At 40.0% G+C, this 23,368-nt stretch overlaps 1 protein-coding gene across 3 annotated transcripts in view; it reads right to left on the bottom strand.

The window, feature by feature from the left end:
* The window catches only part of cntln (centlein, centrosomal protein), a 175,123-nt gene that overhangs the window by 101,779 nt on the left and 49,976 nt on the right, over positions 1-23,368 (bottom strand). For all 3 annotated transcript variants that reach the window (XM_079863540.1, XM_079863542.1, XM_079863541.1), the window contains exon 10: positions 2,142-2,237. In XM_079863540.1, the coding sequence (XP_079719666.1) occupies positions 2,142-2,237 (96 nt within the window). The remainder of the gene's footprint in view (positions 1-2,141; positions 2,238-23,368) is intronic.

Here is a 23,368-nt window from a genome sequence, read left to right as displayed (position 1 = left end):
GTGTTTATTTAATAAAATGTGATAATTTTACATCAAAAAGCATAGTGGGCTTACTTAGCGCACAGGTAGGTTCCAAACTGCTCTAAATTCATGTTTGCTATTGAATACAGCTAATTTTGTCACTAAAGTAGCTAATGACAAAAGTGACTTGTGGATAAAAAACAACTGTAAAAATAAAAAACAACTCAAAATTCTATCAACCACAAATGGATAGAAAAACAATCCTTTTTCACGGTCACAATATGGAAGAAAAGATTCACTACTTTAGCTTCACTGCGACTATCCATAACTTCTCAAAATTATTCATGCAAGTCACCTTAAAAAAACTTTCCAGTTTATATAATTTGTAATGTATTAAACATTCCTCTTTGATTATTATCATTCTTTTAAGGTGAAATTCCTTTGCTAGTGACTTGAGATAAAAAGAAAGAGGGGTCATCAGACACTCGCATACACTTTAAGTTGCATGACCAAAGTAAATATATCATTGGTCCCTTGTGTAAAGATCACTAACAAAGTTTGCTTTTCTTTCTGGATGTTCTTTCATCACTTCTCTGGGAACAGGGCGCTGATAAGCGTTTCCTTGCCAACCTGGCACCTGTAGCATTATTGTGGCCTGACATTTCGCCCATCAGCCAATAGGAAAAGGCTGACTTCTCCCACCACTTAAACCCCACAGCAGGAGGAACGCCTCAGTAAGCCGGGTCGCTCCCCAAATGCCCGTAAATATTGGTCTTTGCCTCACAGCTATTTGAAGGAAGAAAGAAAAAAAAAAGGAGAGGGGGGGGGGGGGATCTCCTCCAAAGATTATATGGGACTTTTCAGGGGTGAACATATAGATTTTCCTGACAAGAAGGCCCTCTATTATTCTGACCTTAGCCAAGGCGAACTCTGGCGGAGACAGCAAGCGCACCTTTCAGCTTGAGTGGCCAGGGCCAGGAGACTTGTCGAAAGGCTTTCTGAAAGGGAGGAAAGCTTGTTTACTGCTGCTATGACACGGCAGCCCTGCTGGGCGGGAAATGCAGGGCCCTGAACCCTGTTATTATTAACAAGGACAAAGAGAACAAGCCAGCCCCAGACCAGTTGCCAATGTGACAAGTATGGATTTACTGCTCAGAAATTCACAAGAGGACAGTCAGCCTTTAAACGAAAAAGACAGAGAATGAGACAGAGAAGTGAAACAAAGCAGAGTGCTAATGAAGGCCTGTTCAGATTGAGTGACCAATGTTTCGTGTCTGAGTGACATCACGGCATACAGGGGGGCGTTTAAAGTACCCGGCACGCATCCACCTGGGCAAAAAAAAAAATCAATACGAACTGGAGGATGAGTACTCCGCACCGCTGGAAACGCTGACTGTCACTGAGCCTTACAAACTGAAGTATCTGACAGACAAAAACACAGACTAGATTAGTTTACTTGAGATTTAAAAGGAGGGAAATGCAGGAATGAAGAAGAGGGCAGCAGAGAAGAGAACAGGGTAAGAGAGAGAGGCATGAAAAGTCAAAAGAGAGACATGGATGATTGGTTTAGTGAAGAGCGCGAGTTCTTCAGCAGTCTTCTCTCCCACTGCCTCATTGCCTCTGCAGACAGTCAATGTATGTGTGCGTGTGGATGATGAAGGATGGAGGTCAGATAGAGGGTAGCGGTCAGAGGATAACATCTGACTCTACCTGCTATGAGCTCCTTCATGCCGAAACTTTAACAGACAGACACACACATATGCAAATACATGTTACTATTCACTGACATGTCAAAGAGCGGACGGTGTCTCAGATTATGATAGTTTTGAATTTAGAATTAGCTTTTTCATTACGTTTTATTTGTATTTGTATTTACAATGTTCAATGTTTTAATGTTGTTTTTTTTGGTTTTATTTTAACTTAATTTTAGCACAGCCAAAGTTAATGTGCTAAATTATATAATTTAACAGCATTTAGTTTCTAAGAACAAGCTAGTGTTATCACTATCTACTGGCATTTTGATGCTTCATGCAGGTCATATATTTTTTAGAATTATTTAATTACATAAACAGGAGGTTGTCGCTCAAACGTTGACATAAGGACATAAATCTCCTAAGAGGTGTCCAAAGAGAAGATAAGAGAATCACAGTAACAGAATAAAGTAAGTATTTGGTGTTCACCTTAAGCACAAGCAATTCCTGCAGCCGCTGAATCCTTTGCTCTTGACTGTCTGCTCCATCACTGTTGCCACCACCTGGAGACAGAGACCTGGGGCCCTGTTGAAGACAGAAAGAAAACAATAAAACATTAGAAAACATCTTTTATCAACACAATAGCCAAGTTTTTAATTATCAAAAGCCAAAGATGAGCAATAGCCCTTCACGTATGAACACACAAACATCAGCCGACACACTCTCCAAAATCTAGCAGGGGACACGGGCTGAATCGTGAGGAGGAGCACACACGGCATGCTGCTGAAGGGTTCTCTGTGCAGGGACCTAATGAGCATGTTCATTTCCATTTACATTGTTTCTTTGACAATAATGATGTCCCATTAGGGGAGACTAAAGGGTTATAGAGTGAGAAACGCGCCAGGCCTCATTACCAAAGGTGGGGAGGGAGGCGCCTTTAATTGCTCTATCAGGGCCCAGAGTTACACTTGATAGGACAACAGAAGCAGACTTTGGGGAGAAAGAAAAAAAGGAGAGAGAGAGAGAGAGAGAGAGAGAGAGAGAGAGAGAGAGAGAGAGAGAGAGAGAGAGAGAGAGAGAGAGAGAGAGAGAGAGAGAGAGAGAGAGAGAAAGAGAGAGAGAGAGTGGGCTCTCTCTGAAGTACCTAAAACTAGTGGAGAGAAGTGTGCGACTAGAATGGCAAATCTGGTCAGGTCGGTGAAGGAAGGCCAGATGGCAGAAACAACTGAGAAAGAGTGAAACAAAATGGCAGACGCACCACTACAAATCGAGAGATGGAGATCTCCAGGGACCAGATCAAAAACACTTAATCTAGGGGAAAAAAACAGTAACACTTCAGAGAACTGAAAAGATCCTTTAAAAGCTGATTAGCTCTTGAATAGGCAGCCGTTGAGTGCAACTAACTAGAGTCACTTGCTTGGAGCTCTTAGTCCAAAAGGATCTACCTATTGATGTGTCAAGTCATTAACAGCATAGCTGAACTTTCCTCTGACACATGTCCCAAAACCAGACTTAACATTCTCAGCATTCACAGGAACAGTGGTGTCCTCATCATCAAAGACTTCCACTCTTCAAGGATTAGCAAAAGAGTGAAATTAAAGCTTACAAAGAAGCAGCAATCAATACCTGAATATTGAGAACAAAGAAACAGTTTCAGCAGTCATGAGTGACTGAGAGTGGATGAGAAATCCTTACTCTTCCTGCACTTGCTCATTTGCAGGGATGCAAACTCATCAGGGGTGGAAAAAGCTGACAAAGATGTGACCCCCCCTAAAGGGATCCAGGGGCATGCACCCCAGGACCTTTTTTTTCCTTCAAAATATCAGCTTTAAATGTAGGGTAGGCAATTTGTTTTATAAACATTCTTTGTTATACTGTTTTAAACTCTTTTCACATCCTGAATAGAAGTTATATAAGAAGAGAATATTAAAACGTACATATATCTTCTGTGGAAGTCCCAGGATCAAAACATTTTCGTCCAATCAATGTCCTATACCTGCCTGTCAACATTTCCATACATCCACGCACCTTGCTAGCGCAAACATTGCACATTATCAGCGCGTTCCATAAGGCTATGCAGAGTTGTGGACAGACAGCCACTGAGCACCAGAAACAAACAGCAGCAGCCGTTTGGATTTCCTCCTGAACCAAAACAACGAGCTTATGATTAGGGCTGAACGATTTTGGAAAATATCTAATTGCGATTTAGTTTTACCAATATTGCAATTGCGATTTAATATGCGATTATTTTTTAAGCTCTTTATCTTTTCTATTATTCAACAAAAACAAGCAATAAATCATTGTAAAATAGGGAGGGGAATCTTTAGGCACTTCATGAGCCGATCAAATTTTTTTCTTATTAATTAATTGATCTTATTAGTAAAACTTAAAATATTTAACTACATATGTAATTATAAGTAGGCCTACTTATAATAATTACACATTAAAAAACTAAATTAATACAATTACATGTTAATAATTTAAAAAAAATATAGCTTCAAAACAAATAACAAAGAGGGGGAAAAATATTACAAGCAATAAACAAAGAGTGCTAGTGTATTTAAGAGTACGCTGTCTGAACGTTTTCATCTCTTTTGAAATTATAAGATGTGGTTTGTCCTGTCTGTTTAATAACTTAAGATTACTGACTGTGTCACATTAATTTCGCGTCATAAAAGCAATTTGAGATGCAAGTACATTTAACCACGTAGACGGAGTCGCTCACAGCCACATGCTCAAGCGCTCTTCGCAAAGCGCGTGAGTATTTGAAATTGAAAGCAGCTTCGGTCGGTGATTTTCATATTTTTAATATATAAGCCAACTGCATTCCAAAAGATATATGATGCCTTCGTAGAGCATTTGTAAGTAAAATACTGGCGGGCGAGACCGCGCAGGCGCGCACTACAAAAGTAACATTAAGCAAACCACACGCATCTCATATTTTGTGCAATGAAGCACGCGAATGTTCTTGTAATTTCACTTCAACTTTTCAGAACTTTATGAAAGATTACTTTTTGGAAGGTTCGAGTGGTGTCATGTGTGTGTGTTTGTGTTTGTGAGACAAAGGAATTAGAAGCAAGCAGAATGCGGTTGTTTATAAAGCACACGTAGCGTCATCACCTATCTGTGTTTAAATCTAAGCTCAGACATAAATCTGAAATGATCTTAATCGATACAGAATCGTTGGAGAGAATCTATAACACAATATCACATAAATTAAACATAAACTGTTATTTCCTGTAGCCTATGCCAGGCCTATATACGTAGCATGCCAAGTTGATGCTTCATCTGCAGTGCAGACTGGTTTACTCTCGCGTGTCATGTGACCAGACTGTAATCGCAGCTTTTGCGGTTAAAAAAAGTCGCATTTCATCATATCGCAATATTATCGCAAATGCAATTAATCGTTCAGCCCTACTTATGATGCATTCACGCCATGTCGTTACCATAATTACGAGATGGCAACCCATGACGTTCTACTAGAAGCTGTTCACGTCCTCAGTCTCGGATTTATACGTTTCTATGTCAACCCTATCAACACCGAAATTAATCTGCAGCAGTCAGGTGGTACAAGTCAGAGCTCTGTCAGAGCTCTCAAGTTGTTTATGTTTATTATTATTGTAATGTTATGTGCTTGTTATGTGTTTGTTATGTGTTTATTATTAATGTATGTCTCTCGTGACACTTTGCAGACTCTGCTGTGGGCGTTCATGTGTTTTGAAGGAGGCGTGGCTTTAGAGAGCACTCTGAAGGGAGGGTGGGATCTCATGCTTTCAAAGCTAGTTTGATATTGCTAGCATCTCCGCAATTGCCTACCCTACCTTTCAAATTAGGATTTAAGTCGATTTAACATGACGATTAAGGATATAAGGGAAAATCACCCTAGATTTTATATATATATATATATATATATATATATATATATATATATATATATATATTTCCTTATTGGTTTGTTTAATAACCAATAAAGGTTTATATATATGCATTTAGAACCAGCGGGTGTAAACTTTTGAATTTGAAGATCAGGGAAAATATTTACTTATTTTGTCTTCAGGGAAATATGCAATTATCTTCTGTAGCCTCTGAAGGGCAGTACTAAATAAATAAAAAATAAAAAAAGATATTTAAACAAAAACAAGAGAAATGTACACATCTTCATCCAGTTCAAAAGTTTTCACCCAAGACGAAGTGCGATTTCGTTCTATATAAGATATACACTCACCTAAAGGATTATTAGGAACACCTGTTCAATTTCTCATTAATGCAATTATCTAATCAACCAATCACATGGCAGTTGCTTCAATGCATTTAGGGGTGTGGTCCTGGTCAAGACAATCTCCTGAACGCCAAACTGAATGTCAGAATGGGAAAGAAAGGTGATTTAACCTGTTAAGCTGCAACCCCACTTTTGAAAAATCCCCAGAAATGACATACCCAAACTGAAACAGATACAGTTCATGAACCCTTTGTACTAAAAGCACAAGTATGATCTCATTTGAAAGCTGACACCTGGCAGTTTATTGTAAATGTAGAATTAAAAATTATCATAATGACAAAAATTGTTATAAATAGCTTCAAAGTTTTGTAAAGTTATTAGAAATTAATTTTTTTGAAACATCCTCATGAAAATAAAATTGAAGTTGGCACTGGAGCAATCTAGAAATGCACTACAGCTAAAGCCACATGTCTAAACATTTTATGTTTAAAATCTGAAGATAATAAGTCCAAAACTCTGTATTTAGTTAAATGTTTTTCAAGACTGTGTCAGTTGACTTTATTTTGATTTGACGCTAAGATGCTTCTGATGTTTATTGTCATCTTCTAACCATCTATCCAGTATATTGTCTCTATTGTTTTGTGGTGCAAACGAGCCCCATTCAGTCTCAGTCTCCCCCTGCACACATTCACACCTCTCCAGCCTGGTTATGGCTCTAAATATGCATTTCTTTTGTCTGCATTATAGTTACTAACGACTGGCTATTCATAGGGTTTCAATCCCTAAATTCTTTTCTCAAAGTTCACCTCACATTTTAAATAAAGAATAAAGAACATTCTTGAATAAAGAAACTTTCAGTAAGCATTCAAAAAAACATAAAAGTATAACTTCTAGGTTGCAGGTGCACCTAGGGCTAGCTAGCATGTTAGCTTAGCACACTATCAATACACGACCATTTATGAGATTAAAACCATGTTTGTGCTCCAAACTTACTTTTATAACGCAAGTGGAGTATTTTAAATAATCTTCTGTGATCTAATTTGGCTTCAGATAAAAAAATCAGACAGAAAATATACTATTGTATACTGTTCTGCACAATGATAGTCTATATAGATTAGCATTACATTATAAATATAATCTATTATTATGAAAATACCTGGCATGTCTTGAAAAATACAGGTAACTCATATCATTGCAATCATGTTTATTATCTTCAAAACCTCTTTATCTGCATTTTACAGCGCGAACTCTGTAGCTTTGTGTGTATCAGTGACGTCCTGGAATGTCACATGATCATGGCTCTTCTTCATGTTCCATATATGGACAATTATTGTGCATATAGCGCCCTCAGGCTGTTGGTATGGATTGAAAACACAGTATCAGAGTATGCAAGCGCTCATAATGATTACATCGACGCATTTGGGTATAAATTCAATAAATATTATTCCTGTCTATAGAAATATGATGTGAATCTATGAGAATATATCAATATTTCTCCAAATCTGCACATTTTTGAGCTAAAGCCCTGAGGGACGTTGTTTTGTGTATCGCTGTCATGACGACAGCACGGGAGTTTTTTATGAATGAAAGCAGCTGACGCGCATAATTCATATCAAAGGTATCGACTCATTTTTTCATTTCATAACTCCTGACACAAATTAAGAAATAACTGTCGCTATAAGTTTCTCAGAATACAATAGTGGTCAAATACTGAAACTTGAGTCTTATACCTTTTTAATGATGTATAGTTTGTCGAAGTATAACATTAAATCTGATAGTAACTTTGAGCTATATATATAAAAAAACGCTTCAGTGCGCCGACGCACTGGTGAGGCTTAACAGGTTAAGCAATTTTGAGCGTGGCATGGTTGTTGGTGCCAGACGGGCCGGTCTGAGTATTTCACAATCTGCTCAGTTACTGGGATTTTCACACACAACCATTTCTAGGGTTTACAAAGAATGGTGTGAAAAGGGAAAAACATCCAGTATGCGGCAGTCCTGTGGGCGAAAATGCCTTGTTGATGCTAGAGGTCAGAGGAGAATGGGCCGACTGATTCAAGCTGATAGAAGAGCAACTTTGACTGAAATAACCACTCGTTACAACCGAGGTATGCAGCAAAGCATTTGTGAAGCCACAACACGCACAACCTTGAGGCGGATGGGCTACAACAGCAGAAGACCCCACCGGGTACCACTCATCTCCACTACAAATAGGAAAAAGAGGCTACAATTTGCACGAGCTCACCAAAATTGGACAGTTGAAGACTGGAAAAATGTTGCCTGGTCTGATGAGTCTCAATTTCTGTTGAGACATTCAGATGGTAGAGTCAGAATTTGGCGTAAACAGAATGAGAACATGGATCCATCATGCCTTGTTACCACTGTGCAGGCTGGTGGTGGTGGTGTAATGGTGTGGGGGATGTTTTCTTGGCACACTTTAGGCCCCTTAGTGCCAATTGGGCATCGTTTAAATGCCACGGCCTACCTGAGCATTGTTTCTGACCATGTCCATCCCTTTATGACCACCATGTACCCATCCTCTGATGGCTACTTCCAGCAGGATAATGCACCATGTCACAAAGCTCGAATCATTTCAAATTGGTTTCTTGAACATGACAATGAGTTCACTGTACTAAAATGGCCCCCACAGTCACCAGATCTCAACCCAATAGAGCATCTTTGGGATGTGGTGGAACGGGAGCTTCGTGCCCTGGATGTGCATCCCACAAATCTCCATCAACTGCAAGATGCTATCCTATCAATATGGGCCAACATTTCTAAAGAATGCTTTCAGCACCTTGTTGAATCAATGCCACGTAGAATTAAGGCAGTTCTGAAGGCGAAAGGGGGTCAAACACAGTATTAGTATGGTGTTCCTAATAATCCTTTAGGTGAGTGTATAATGATGATATACAGCCATATAGCTTGTTTGCATATGACGTCACGTCACTGCGTTGCCATGGCGCGAAATGCAGATGGAGGGCAGGAAGTAATGTGCTACATTTAGGAAGCACTATAACAAACTCGTTTTTGCGTCGTTTATGGTTGCTCAAATCGATCAAACCGAGAAACCACGAGAAGTTTTTATCGTGTACCAAAAGTTGTTGTTCAAAATGGCTTGCAAACCTAAGCCTGCGGTCGGGAGGAGCCGAATCGGAAAATGCCCGTGTGTGCGGTATTCACATGGGCGTCAGTTTGGTTTGAAATGTGCTGGGTACAATGACGCTTTATTTATTTATCTCTTTCGCGCAGGTCATGTTTTGAAAGACTATGTCCTGTAGCTTACTAATGTAAATAAATAAAATTGTATACAAAAATGTGATGATGTCTGACTCGTTTTATGAAGAAGAAAGCCTTAAGTTTTCAAAAAGCATTAGACATATGACCCACTATTCTGCTTCATAAGTAGGCCTACCATGTTGACAGTATGACATGACGTGGTTTAATGTTACAATGATTACCAAATTTCTCTCTCATATTGCTCCTCATAACCACTGAAAACGGTCAAAAAATCGAACCAAATGTCAAATTATTATGGACGTTATCTGACATTAATCTGACGTTATCTGGCGTTTCTGCTTCACATTTTCAGCAGGGCAGCAGAGCGGCTGTGGGTTGACTCCCCACGGTTCTCATGGGCTTTATAAGTCCTGAAAAAGCTTTATGGTTTAATGTAGCCTACCTAAACAACGATCACAAAATTTCTCTCTCATATTGCTCCTCATAACCACTGAAACCGTCAAAGGTGAGTTAATACAACTTATGGGGCTATGTTTGTGTAACGTACCAGTTTCCGAACTTTGTAAAGTCAAAGTAATTGTTTCTTCTTTTCTTTGAGTTTGTAAGTTACCCCTGTAACTGAAGACAAACGTAATGTTACAGGCAAATCTTTCAATTCAGTTGAAAAATCGCTCCTCTTCATAACGTAAGGATCACGTCCAACATATGTTTACATTTTTTGTTATATCTTTCTCTTGTAATAGCGTTTTTTGTTATATCTTTCTCTTGTAATAGTGTCTAAAAGTAGTACGTTCGGACTTTCCTCCATCTCGTCCATTCCACTCTTCACTTCCTGCCCTCCATCTGAATTTCGCGCGTCATCACAATCACGTGACTGCAAACCACCTATTGCACCACGAGTGTGATATTGTGTTTATACAACAGTTCAAAGACACAACATTAAAGTCATATAAAAATATAAACTTATGAAATTTTGCCCTCAGCCATAACTATTAGCTCTGGAACAAATAATAGATTAATGAGACCAAAGATCACCTGTTAGATATACCCAAAATGAATTATATCTTATGTTAAACCACTATAGACATCCAAGCCAGCGGCAATTTCCAGAAGAAATGGTCAAGGTAAAGCTGTTCTCCAATGGGTACATGAGTGTTGAGCTCACATCTCCGAAAACATTAAAGCAAATTTTCAAATAGGCACTATCTTTTAAATTAAACCATATATTTAAAGTTTAAACAACTAGCCTACATTCTCGCCTAAAAAAACTCTTACAAAAAACTACTGTTAGCCTATAGTTTGTAAAAAAAACTACAATAACAGCAGTATTTGCAAAATTATAGTGTTGATTGTAAATCCATCTAAAACTAGCCACCAAAACTGAATGTCCTGTCAATAGGAGCAGGAAGTGTGTTCACAAAGTTACAGTTTGGAGAATGTGTTCTTCAGAAAACAGGTCATAAATCTTGCAACAAAAAAAAAGTCTCTACTTGTAAGGAATTCGACAATTCGGAAGATGTCGAAAGAGAACTTTTGAGAATTAAAGCTAATTGCTATATTTCAGGCAGACCTATAATTTCATCACCATGAGAACACTATCTTTAGAGGGAATCAGGGTGGTGGCAGAATTGTGCTTTGGGGATGCTTCGCTGAGTCAGGGAGCGTAAAGATAAAAAAAAAAAATTAGACAGCACTAACTACAGAAAAACTCAGGAGTTAATTAAGCTGCAATCAACATGAGCACTGGGACAATTAATCTTCCATCAAGGCAAAGACCCAAAACATACTGCAAAAGCAGCCCAGAGTGGCATACAAAAGGAAAAACATCCTAAGCCCTATTCGGACGGGACTAGTTTTTCAGGGGGTCGTTAGAGAAATTCGTGTTTCACACAATCTTATTCCCGTCCGAATCTGCCAAGTCAGTGTTTTTCTCACACAACCTCAGTAGAAATTCCAGAGCAAATTACCTACTGTTTTTCGGCAAACTCAACGGTCCTCTGAGAAATCTAATCCAGTCGAATGCGAATGTCTGTGATTGCTGATTCTAACGCTTCTCCTTGTGTATTTTTGACCTGTCTGAGCTACCGTTCCCTTTCGAGAGGTCTCTCGTATTGCGTAAGTAGATTACGCTATGGGAAAAATTCCTTTGAGAATACTGAAGCCAAATTTTTTTAAACGCAGTGCAGCTGCACAGCAGATATACAGCTGAGCGTCTAGCGTGCTCATTGGCTGTGCTGCGGCAACTACACGAACCTATGGTGAGGCGGCTAAGAAGCGCAAACCAATCAGGTCGCTTAGCGTCAAGGCGCGTCAGAGCGCGTCAGAGCCCACCAGAATGGGCGTGGCTTATGGCTATATAAGCCCCCATTTTCGCCATAGAATTCAGATTTAATCTCCTTCAGCAAGTTCCACTTCACTGACCTCCGGTTTTGAGAAGCCTTCTTCGCCGCCGTTGAAAAGCCTTCAGAGGAACATGCCACCTGCTAAGCTATCTGAGGATGCCGGCTTCCTGGTCTCGACTGGACGCCGCCTTCAGTCCGCTGTTCTGCTGTGCCATCCGGCGCGCATATATCCTTTCTAAGCTAGTGTGTTCGCCGCTGCGACTCACTTATCTAAAAGAGCAAATTACTCTAAGGCGTTGTTTCAAATGCCTTGAGACACCTGCGCCTCGTGCAGAGGCCCTCTCTTCGGCGCTGATCATCACACCTTGTGCGCTCCCTGTCTGGGCCGCGGCCACGCTGAGGTTGCACTCTCTAAGGGCGGCTGCCCGGAGTGCGATGAGATGGCGCTCTCCACCCTGCGGGCTTGATTGGCCAGCTTCGCCAACGACGACACCTCACCTCCCGCTCTCCCCTTTCCTATGCTCGGGTCGCGCAGAAAGAAAAGCCGTGCACAGAGGATACCAGAGCGGACAGATGCGAGTGAGCCAACGCCGGCCCAGGTCCCACTAACGAAGTTGTGGAAAGCACCGCATTCAGCTCGTGTCAAGCCCTCCACCTCCTCTACGCTCTCGACTGTCGACGGCGCTGAGGAGAAAGTATATGAGAGAATTCCCCCCCTTGATGAAGCAGTGGGCACACACCTTTGCCCGCCCACTAAGCTAAAGCGACTCACCCATCTAAACCTTGCCGCACTACTTCAGCTCTCGCTGGCCAAGCCTACACCTCCGCTAGCCAAGCTGCTTCGGCGCTTCACACCATGGCTGTCCTCCAGGTCTTTTTAAGGCCAAACTTCTCCGCTCTATGGACGAGTTTGGACCTGACCCGGAAGCTTTCAAAGACCTGCGCAGCGCCACAGACTTGGCTCTAAGCGCTACTAAAACAACCGCCCATGCGAACTTGATGGTGCTAGAGCGACATCTCTGGTTGAACTTGACAGAGATGAAGGATGTGGACAGGGATTCCTGGATTCCCCTATCTCCACCACCAGCCTGTTCGGCCCAGCGGTAAAGGGTTTCGCGGAACGCTTCACAGAGGCACAGAAAGCGTTGCAAGCTATGCACCACTTCTTCCCCAAACGCTCCAGCTCTGCTTCGGACCGCCACAAGAAAGCGCCGCTCCCTCAGCCAGCAAAGCCAGCACCGCCAGTCTCTCAGCTGTGCCCAGCGGTTGAAGCCCGCCACCGCTCTCGTTCAAAGAGACGACATCAGTTCCTAGAGCGCCAGGGACCCCGACCCAAGATGATGTTGGACCCCGAGCCTCGGAAGCCTTCCTAGTACTGTGACAGGAAGGAAAAGAGAGTGGTTGAGTCCCACTGCGGCCGGACCACCCTCCAAAAAGCCATTTACACATCTCCCAGTCCCCTCTTTGGTTCAGGCGGCTGGAGATGCCAACATTACAGTCAATGAGTCAAAACACGCACACCTGCAAACAAAGGCCGTTTTAAAGGTGACCCAAATAAAACACTTCTGTCTGTTTTCCCTCCGGCTCGCGCTGGAGGTGTTCTAAATGTAGGCTGTGTGCCCACTATAAAGTATGCACCCCTGCACATAAGCACTGTTCCCACAGTATCACAAGCACAAAACAGCTGGGCGGCTGGGTGCCTAGACTTCCTTCAACCCCTATAGCTATGCGGACCAAGGCCTGGAAAGCCATCCCCGGAATATCAGAATGGGTGTTGCCCATTGCTGCAGCTGCACTGCGTTTTAAAAATTTGGCTTCAATATTCCCGAGAAAAGGAGTTTTTCCCATAGCGTAAGCTACTTACGCTATACTTGTTCCCTACTCTCAGGGAACCGAGGTTACGTTAGTAACCGAGACGTTTCCACACCAATCTTCGGCATGCTTTCATTTCGTTTCAATATGGATGGTATCCAACAAAACATTTACATATACAAACAATAAATAGAGCCAAATCACGGAAACTGCAAAGACTGCCCATTTTAATATCAGTCAACAAATAAATTAATTAAATCAACAAATAATAAATTAAAAGACACGTACGTCATACGTAATGCACGCTAGAACAGCGCATGACCTTCTGTAACTCCCACATCTAGAAAACACACACTCCCACCTTTTTAATAAACACCGAGATGTTAGTCCCGTCCGAATCAGTACATGAAATCACAGACATCGAGTGATAAGAATTGGGCTCTAGAGTGCTCTGTGCACAAGCCAGTATATATAAACAGACTTTGCATAGTGGAATCGTAGTAATATTGCCAAGAGACCGAGTAAAACTCCCAAACGATACACTGATAAACTCACCCAAAACTGCTGCCTTAATGTATACAGTGGCAGGGGGAAACTTCTGAATTTTATTTGTGTACACATATTTACTCTACCATTTAAAAGTTTGTGGTTAGTAAGATTTTTTTTTAAAGAAATGAATCCGTTTATTGATAAAGAAAAATGTGACTACAGTATACAGAGGTTGTCCAGGACATTAAACGTCATCATACCAAACAGGTTACCAGATACCAAAACTTGTCTACTCATTTGTCCGCCTCACAGCCTTATTGTGTCAATAATCATGCTCTTGCAAACTATTCCAAATGTTTTTTTAAATAACGTTTAAAAGAGTTGTCGAAAGCTTAATGGTGGCGTTAATGCCATGCGACAGTGGTGTAGTTTATTTATACCCTACGTTTAGCTGTTTTCTTCTGCCGATTGTATTAGGCTTCAAAAGTTGTGTTCATTTGTGAAGATTATCATTATTAACAACATTTTTTGTTATATTTATATAATATATTTTTTGTTATAATATATTATATAATATATAATAATCTAAAAGCCACTGGAAAATCATATTGGGTTTATGTCGAGGGAACCAGGGTGATACTAACGTCTGGTTGGCCTACAAAAATACTCATCACTGCAGCAATATATAAGCTTATTCATTCTCTCTTGTTTCCAGTGTTCTACAATCTAGTGCAAACTGAAGCGGTCACAGGACACAACACACAATGAACACATATCTGTTCTAAACTTAATTTTAGCCACTAACTCAATCACTAGTGAGTTGAATCTAATTTATTAGCCAGTGGCTAACGACAGACATTTAGTTGCTTAGCGTGAAAGTTTGTCGCAATGTAGAGGGTTGTTAATATGTGATTAACTGCAAATTAATCAACATAACAAAACAATTTTACTTAAATGATGGCTGTAGTTAGTAAATGCTGTACTACATGTACACTGGTGTATTTGTTTCACAGCAGTAAAAGAGACATTACAACATTCTGAAACTAACTCCTAGCAAAATAATTTGACAAGTGAATCTATTGCAAGCCTGTATTCAGTAAATACCAGATATGATGCTTTCTTTTGGACCGGATGAAGACAGATGTTACATAATCTTTCCCTTTCAGAGACACCTCTAAGAAAGAGTCTAAAGTTCAGCCGTGTTTCTGACATGTTTGTAGCACCAATTTTCAAGACTGTGATGACTGGTAATTACCACCAACAGACAAGTAGGCCTTGGCACCTGTGTTTTCTCTGAGAGCAAGATAATGAAAAAAACAACAGCGCTGTCATCACCTTCGGGTTCCTGATTGCATTATCAAAACTACAGCCGGGCTTGGCATCTGGGCGTGACCTTGTTAACTGCCAGGGTAATTAAGTTTAACCAATTGGGAGAGGGGATGATAAATTATTAGCAGGTAGATTTTGTTCACATTTTATTAAATTGGCCTGCCAAAAGGGTCGGCCAAATTATCTGGGGCCTCATTTGTTGGAGGCCGGCCACATTGGCGCATCTGTTACAATTATTTATAATTTCAAGCAGTTGAAAACCAACAGAGTTCGGCATCAGCCACGTAAAGCAATTTACAAATGATCTGATGAGGGAGTGTTTGAGTCTTTTCCCCTCATTTCTAGCCAGCAGGGAAGATGGGGTGAAGAAGGAGAATAAAAGGGTGAGAAACAGAGAGTGTGAAAGAGTAAGAGAGAGAGAGAGAGAGAGAGAGAGAGAGAGAGAGAGAGAGAGAGAGAGAGAGAGAGAGAGAGAGAGAGAGAGAGAGAGAGAGAGAGAGAGAGAGAGAAACAGCGTTCTGTAATTACAGAACACGATTAGGTTGTTCTGGGAGTTTTGCTGGCACTGGTGGTCTCAGTGTAGAAGCAGAGAGAACATATGGAGGGGCTCGTGATTGCTCTCCCTGAGGCCCGTGACCCGTCTGCTGGCAAAGCTGCGAGCTGCATCTGAATTAGACTGTTCTACACATGTACCATTTCTGCCACAAAACAAATCTGATCACTGTTAATTACGAAACAGTTATAATCAGACCCTTGACTGTATGAAGCCAGTAGATGAGGGTTTCGCTCTGGGCCTGAGCTGCTGTAATGTGTGTGTGTGTGTGTGTGTGTGTGTGTGTGTGTGTGTGTGTGTGTGTGTGTGTGTGTGTGTGTGTGTGTGTGCGCAATGTGTTCCCTGCACGGTTAGCATGAGAATAATGGAGGTGTAAACACAGAGGCATTTCCGCATGGCTGCATGTTTGTATGAACACAGACGTGTGTGGCTCTCGGGTCAGGGTCGTGTGTGAGCAGGCCTGTGTTTTTAACTGCTGATCAGAGCCCCTGCAGATGGACGGGGACTGTATGTGAGTGAATAAGTGACCAGTTGGGCCTTTAACACATGGCTGGGGTTTATTAATGAGTCTCAGTACACACACGCTGCTCATCTGATGAAAGCACTTGAGCACAAGAGGTCATGTCATTACAGTAAAAAAAAACATTCAAAACACACTCACCAGCATTTAACAAAATGTTTAAGGACAGCCAGTGGTTGCATTAATTCGACCCAATTCTAATACAGCTGTTTTAAATACATTACAGGATTTCCTAATGTTTTGAAGAAACTACAACACATGATTAATGTCTTTATACTGAATTAAACCATTAAAAGGTCATAGCATCTTTCTTATAATATATAGATCAAATATCAATCAGAATCAAATATAATCAGCTGACCGCTGCCTGGAACCGTCCTGAAAAACTATTTGAACCGTCCTAAAGTGAACGTCAACCATCCCAAAATAAACATGTTGTTTCTGTACTTTGTTATTATCATCTATAGTTGTTAGTTGTTGTTAGTCACATAATAAAAACACCATTAAAATGTTTATGATATATATTATTATATTTATTTAGCTCCATTCAAAGTAGTTATCTGTAAACAGGTAAAAAACAGATTTAATAAAAAATAACAGGAGTTAAATGCTTTTTTGTATTCATGCAGAACAAATTTTTTTTTCCTTTTTCTTTTTTTACATATACGAAAATTAAGAGAAAAATACAAACAGCTCAAAACGTTTTTGAGTTGGTTGGATTAAAAAATAACAAATAAATACTGGTGACAACATATCTCAAAAATATCATCATTCTTTATTTTTTCAAGCAGCAGACATACTGTATTTATTTGTATGAATTAAATATAATGAATCCTTAAAGCTATTAACGAGCAGTGAATGCTTTTCTCTTTTTCTTTTGTTGCTTGATCAATATTAATGACACCGCAATAGGTTTATTATCCACTGTCACTTTAAGACATCGGATCATGTCCAATGACATGCGGATCCAATTACACTGATACAATCCGATACATTCAAAACTGTTTAAGACATAACCAACATAGTTTACGTGAATACTCTCCAAAACGGACATTTCAACATAATGTTAAGTGTGTATTTGTCCATTCAGACACGAAAGAGAGCTCAATTCAGTACTCGCGCGCTGTCTATGTGCATGGCTGCACGCTTCGGGTCGGGTGTGTGCGCACAGAAAACCGTACCGAATAGAGATCTTTTTTTGCGTCGTCACTCTAATTCTGCTCTACTCATTCTCCCAGACGTTTACATTTTTTTAACGTTTTATGAGACATGCAGCGCATGTCAACCCGTGTGCCGCTGGGCAGATCAGCACGTTACAGTACAAATGTGTGCATCTACCACAAAGCTTCCCAAATCGTCACTATCGAACATTTGTGTCTAGTTTTTATTCGTTGACGAAAATATCAATAGATTTTCGTCATAGTTTTTGTCATTCAAAAGTAGTTTTTATTTAGTTATTGTCTCGTTTTCATCTGTGAAAATAAGCCATGTGATAGGTGTACCGCGAAACAAGTCTCCGGGTGAGTAGTCGGCCAGTAACAGCATGAGAAGACGCGCTCCGTTGCAGTCACCGCTTGGTCGGTTAATTTTGGCATTTTCGAAGTAAGTTACCCTAATAGGCTAGTAATAAATGAACACACATACAAAAATGTCTTTCGTCCTGTAGGCGTCCTGGAGAATATTTCTGTTCGTCCTAAACACATTTTCTATCGTCCCCAGGACGATAGGACGCCGTTAGTCTCGAGCCCTGCATGATGGTGATGAACTGAATGATAAGCAGCTGGGATGATGATTAGTGTCCAAGGTTACTGATGAGTGACGGGAAAATCAAACAAAGGAACACATGATGAATGAAAACTAACTGAAAGTCCATGAAAGTGAAACTAAAGATAAATGAGTCCAGATAACAGTGACACACTGCTGAAATCAATTCTCAATTTGTTCCCTCTTTTGGGAAGTTGTGGAACTGCTGTGGATTTATTTTGCTACTGGAGCAAATGAGAATACAAAATTTAATTTGCCGTCCGTCATCTCCTGTTCACTATTATAGAAGTTTACTTAACTATGATGACTTCGGCTTCTGGGAAACCCGGAAATGTGAAAAGGGTCCACTGAGCAAAAGTCAGTAAAATCAAACAGTAAAAAAACAGCAATGATTTTCCAGGACTGTTCTGCTATCAAACAGCTTAATGTCTATTTTCTCAATTACAGTAATTATCCTACAGTTATGGAAGCCCATTTTCACATAAGAATAAATAAATAAAAATCTTATTTCTCGCAATTGTGACTTTGTATCTTGCAATTGCAACTGTCACAGTCACATTTTTTTCGTAATGTAACTTTTTTACTTTATCTTGCTTTTTAATCTTTTTATCTTTAACCTTATCTAAAATTATGCTAACTTTTTTTTGCAGAACAATGTGTCCAAACCAGATACGATGCAGTAATATTCTAGGCCGATTTTAGCCCCGATTCACCCCTTCCGGCAATCTTAAAGGTCCCGTTCTTCGTGATCCCATGTTTCAAACTTTAGTTAGTGTGTAATGTTGCTGTTAGAGCATAAATAATATCTGTAAAATTATAAAGCTCAGTTAAATGCCAAGCGAGATATTTTATTTAACAGAAGTCGCCTACATCGAACGGCCCGTTTGGACTACATCCCTCTACTTCCTTCTTTAATGACGTCAGTAGAACAGTTTTTTGACTAACCTCCGCCCACAGAAATGCTCCCTCAACTCTACCGAAATTCGTTTATGTACTTGCACACTTCTTATAACTTACTGTGTTTACTCAGTTCTTACGGTGATTTTCTGAAGTAAAACTGACGCTTCATCTTTTGTGTGATGTACAATAAACTTTATTAAACTCATCAGTATATGTTTGATCATCATTCAGACAGCAGACTTGTAGGCTATTAATAAATAATGGATACATACAAGCAGATGACAAATACGTTATAATAACCGTAATTAAACTACTAAACTATACCTGTTCCATCTCTATAATACAGCACTCTGACTCTGTAGGCATTATTGTCCGACTCGAAATGAACACCGTTACTGAGAGTTTCTGATATTATCATCATTCCCTGAGATGAAATTGTCCTGAGAGACTGAGCGCGAGCTCGTGAGGCTCCGCCCCCTGTGCCGTGCAGCAGAAGCTTATTTGTATTTAAAGGGCACACACTAAAACAGCTCGTTTTTCTGAGCCCCAAAAAATGACAATTTAAACATGCTGTAAAAAATGATCTGTTGGGTATTTTGAGCTGAAACTTCACATACACACTCTGGAGACATCAAAGACTTATTTTACATCTTGTGAAAAGGGGCATAATACGGGACCTTTAAGGATGCTCCGATTATCATAAAATAATCTGATCAGATATTCCTGCCATGTGTGGTGTGTTAAGACTGCTCTCGTCTGCTCGGAAGGACGTCGGGACCGCTCCGATCTCAAATCGGGGATATCCAACATGTTGGATTTTTTGGATTTTTCTCCCAGGGACAAACAAGCAAGCAGCCTGTGGACTGTGGCGTGTAGCCAATCAGAAAGCGAGGTGATGAGGCGGCGAGGAAGCACGTACCGGGAAGTCAAATCGGTTCGTGTGTGATGTGTTGATTTTACCCTGCGCACCACACACTGTATGACCAAAACTGTTAGACCCGTGATTTTTTATCGCCGTGTGTGGGGTCTCTCAGGTTTGGAAAATCGGCCGACAATTTTAAAATCGTCCCGTGTGAACCAAGCTTTAAGGCGGGCGTACACGGTGCGATTTTTGCTGTTTTTACGAGCTCGCAGATTATTTTTTTTCACTCGGGAGAAATAAAGTGCAATCGGTGATGCTCGCATGGTCGCGGCTCGCAGCGTGTGAGAGGAATTATGAGCCGAGCCGAGCACGTTACGAGCACCTCCCGACCTCCCGATCATTTTTAAACATGTTTAAAAAATTCGGGGAGTCGGCCCGATTTTCACCAGCTGTCCCCTATTGCCAAATCATACACAACCACGTCTATAGCCCTATTTGGACGGGACTAGTTTTCCAAACGACGTTTGAGTTACAATTCTTATCAACCTACGTCTGTGATTTCATGTACGGATTCGGACGGGACTAACATCTCCGTGTTTATTACCGAGGTAGGTAGAAGTGTCTGGGTGCTTCTCAATTCTTATTTGTGCATCCTCGTTTCCTTTCCTCGCTTCCTCGCGGTGCAATTAGAGAATTGAGATGTCCTTCAAGATGGCTGTGCTCGATCGGTTTCCGGGTCATAGGATGGAGGACGGAGGAGAGAGGACACGAGGAGGGATATTCATAGATATCATATAAAGGCTAGATGTCTCGTCCGCGCTGCTGGCCAATGGAGCTCGACATCCGCACACGGCGGCCATCTTACGACAGGGTGCTCGCTCACTCATAACATGGTGCATGTACTTTTAAATAACCATAACTTGCTCAATTTTCTACCGATTTTCAAACGGTTTGGTTTGTTATAAACGTCAGAGATGTAGCTATTATACTGCATACATATGAATAATTATGTTCAAAATGTTTAAGCATTCAGAATTATAGCCACGTTAATAACGTTTGTAAGAAACCAAACCGTTTGTAAATCTGTCCATATTTCAGCGAGATAAGAGGATTTGTGTGCGTGCTGCTCACTCACCTTAATTCACAGAGCCCTGTCCTAAGATGGCCGCCGGTGATGCCGGAAGTGACTCCGCCTTAAGACATCTAGCCTTTATATGATATCTATGGGGATATTGAGAAGTACCCTTTGTGTTTTACATGTGGGCGTTGCAGAAGATCACGTGTTCAGAATGCGTGGATTGCGTATGGTCAAATGTATTTTGAAATTAAGTACTTTTAAAATTAAGCACTTTGAAATATTTAAAGTAAAACGTCCTAACGTATTTAGTGTTTTGTAAACATTTTATAAAAATTGTAGTATAAAAAAAGTAAACATACATTATCATCATGATTTTATAGAACTGGGTTCTTATAATAAACCCATTGCAATAAAAAGTTTTAACTTATATAATTTACACGTTATGTAATTAAGTGCAGAAATGAAAGTAATCTTACCTGAAACTGATATTACAGTAGCCAGTCTTAACAGTTTACGTGATTTGGCTCTTTCTTGTTGATTTCATTTTTTTATTTCTTCGCAGTGTACCGAACACATCTACATCCATTATCGGTGCGCAAAAAGCATAAACTTGAATACCGGCGCGATAGCGAGAGATTGTATGGCAGTTCACGTTGACCAAAACACACAAGAAAAAACTTAGGTAAAGTTGGTTTTATATTCGCATATTCGCACATTCGCGGACTTCCGCGTTCAATAACTCGTGAACTAAACGTTGTTGCTACACAAAACACCTATCACATATAACTACAGATTAAACACCAGAAGCTACAACATAATTTTCCTCAAAACGATCTTTCCTTCGCACTGTACAAAATACATTGATCTCTATGCGCAGGCTGCTAAGAAGGGACCATCTGCAAAGTGCAAACCCGAAGGAAAGCTCGTTTTAAGAAGAAGATTTAAATATTAAAACAATGTTATTTGTGTAGTAACAATATTCAGCTCACGATATACTGAACGCGGAACTCCGCGAATATGCAAATATAAAATCAACTTTACCCAAGTTGCAGACTTGATCATTTAGGACCTTCAGGACCACATACGTGGACAGCACCATGAACATAGTCAAGTAAAAAAAAAAAAATAACTAGTTGCCAACCAGGGTAGAAATAGTTTCAGGTTTGATGTTTGCTGCATATTCACCTAGACTGCTTTAGTGTACTTTTGTGTAGGCTACTGTACATACAGTACGCAAATATGTTTTATGTAAAAGTTACAGTAATTCACCAAAGGGATTTTTTTCATGTTCCAAAGGTTGTAGTATAGTCCTACTGACCAGACTGACTTACTACATGTGAAATTTTGACAATACCTCCCTTACTGTACGTTCAGTATACAAATATTAATTAAAAAAAATTACAGCAATTCACCTAAAGTATTTTTTCCTGTTCCAAAGGCTGTAGTGCTTTCCTAGTGACCACACTGACTTACTACAGGTGGAATTTTGACAATACCTCCTTTACTGTACGTTCAATAAACAAATAAGTTTAAGAAAAAATTACAGTAATTCCCCTAAAGTATTTTTTCATGTTCCAAAGGCTGTAGTGCTTTCCTAGTGACCACACTGACTTACTCCAGGTGGAATTTTGACAATACCTCATTTACTGTACATACAATAAACAAATAAGTTTAAGAAAAAAATACAGTAATTCACCTAAAGTATTTTTTCATGTTCCAAAGGCTGTAGTGCTTTCCTAGTGATCACACTGACTTACTACAGGTGGAATTTTGACAATACCTCCCTTACTGTATGTTCAATAAACAAATAAGTTTAAGAAAAAATTACAGTAATTCCCCTAAAGTCTTTTTTTCATGTTCCAAAGGCTGTAGTGCTTTCCTAGTGACCACACTGACTTACTCCAGGTGGAATTTTGACAATACCTCATTTACTGTACATACAATAAACAAATAAGTTTAAGAAAAAAATACAGTAATTCACCTAAAGTATTTTTTCCTGTTCCAAAGGCTGTAGTGCTTTCCTAGTGACCACACTGACTTACTCCAGGTGGAATTTTGACAATACCTCCTTTACTGTACGTACAATAAACAAATAAGTTTAAGAAAAAATTACAGTAATTCCCCTAAAGTATTTTTTCATGTTCCAAAGGCTGTAGTGCTTCCCTAGTGATCAGACTGACTTACTACAGGTGGAATTTTGACAATACCTCCTTTACTGTACGTACAATAAACCAATACGTTTAAGCAAAAATTACAGTAATTCCCCTAAAGTATTTTTTCCTGTTCCAAAGGCTGTAGTGCTTTCCTAGTGATCAGACTGACTTACTACAGGTGGAATTTTGACAATACCTCCTTTACTGTACGTACAGTAAACAAATACGTTTAAGAAAAAATTACAGTAATTCCCCTAAAGTATTTTTTCCTGTTCCAAAGGCTGTAGTGCTTTCCTAGTGACCACACTGACTTACTACAGGTGGAATTTTGACAATACCTCCTTTACTGTACGTACAATAAACAAATAAGTTCAAGAAAAAATTACAGTAATTCAAGTAAAGTATTTTTTCCTATTCCAAAGGCTGTAGTGCTTTCCTAGTGACCACACTGACTT

Source organism: Squalius cephalus, assembly GCF_949319135.1.
Source record: "Squalius cephalus genome assembly, chromosome: 2".
NCBI lineage: Eukaryota > Metazoa > Chordata > Actinopteri > Cypriniformes > Leuciscidae > Squalius > Squalius cephalus.
Note: the sequence above shows the minus strand (reverse complement) of the source record. Positions and strands in the feature narration are given on the sequence as shown.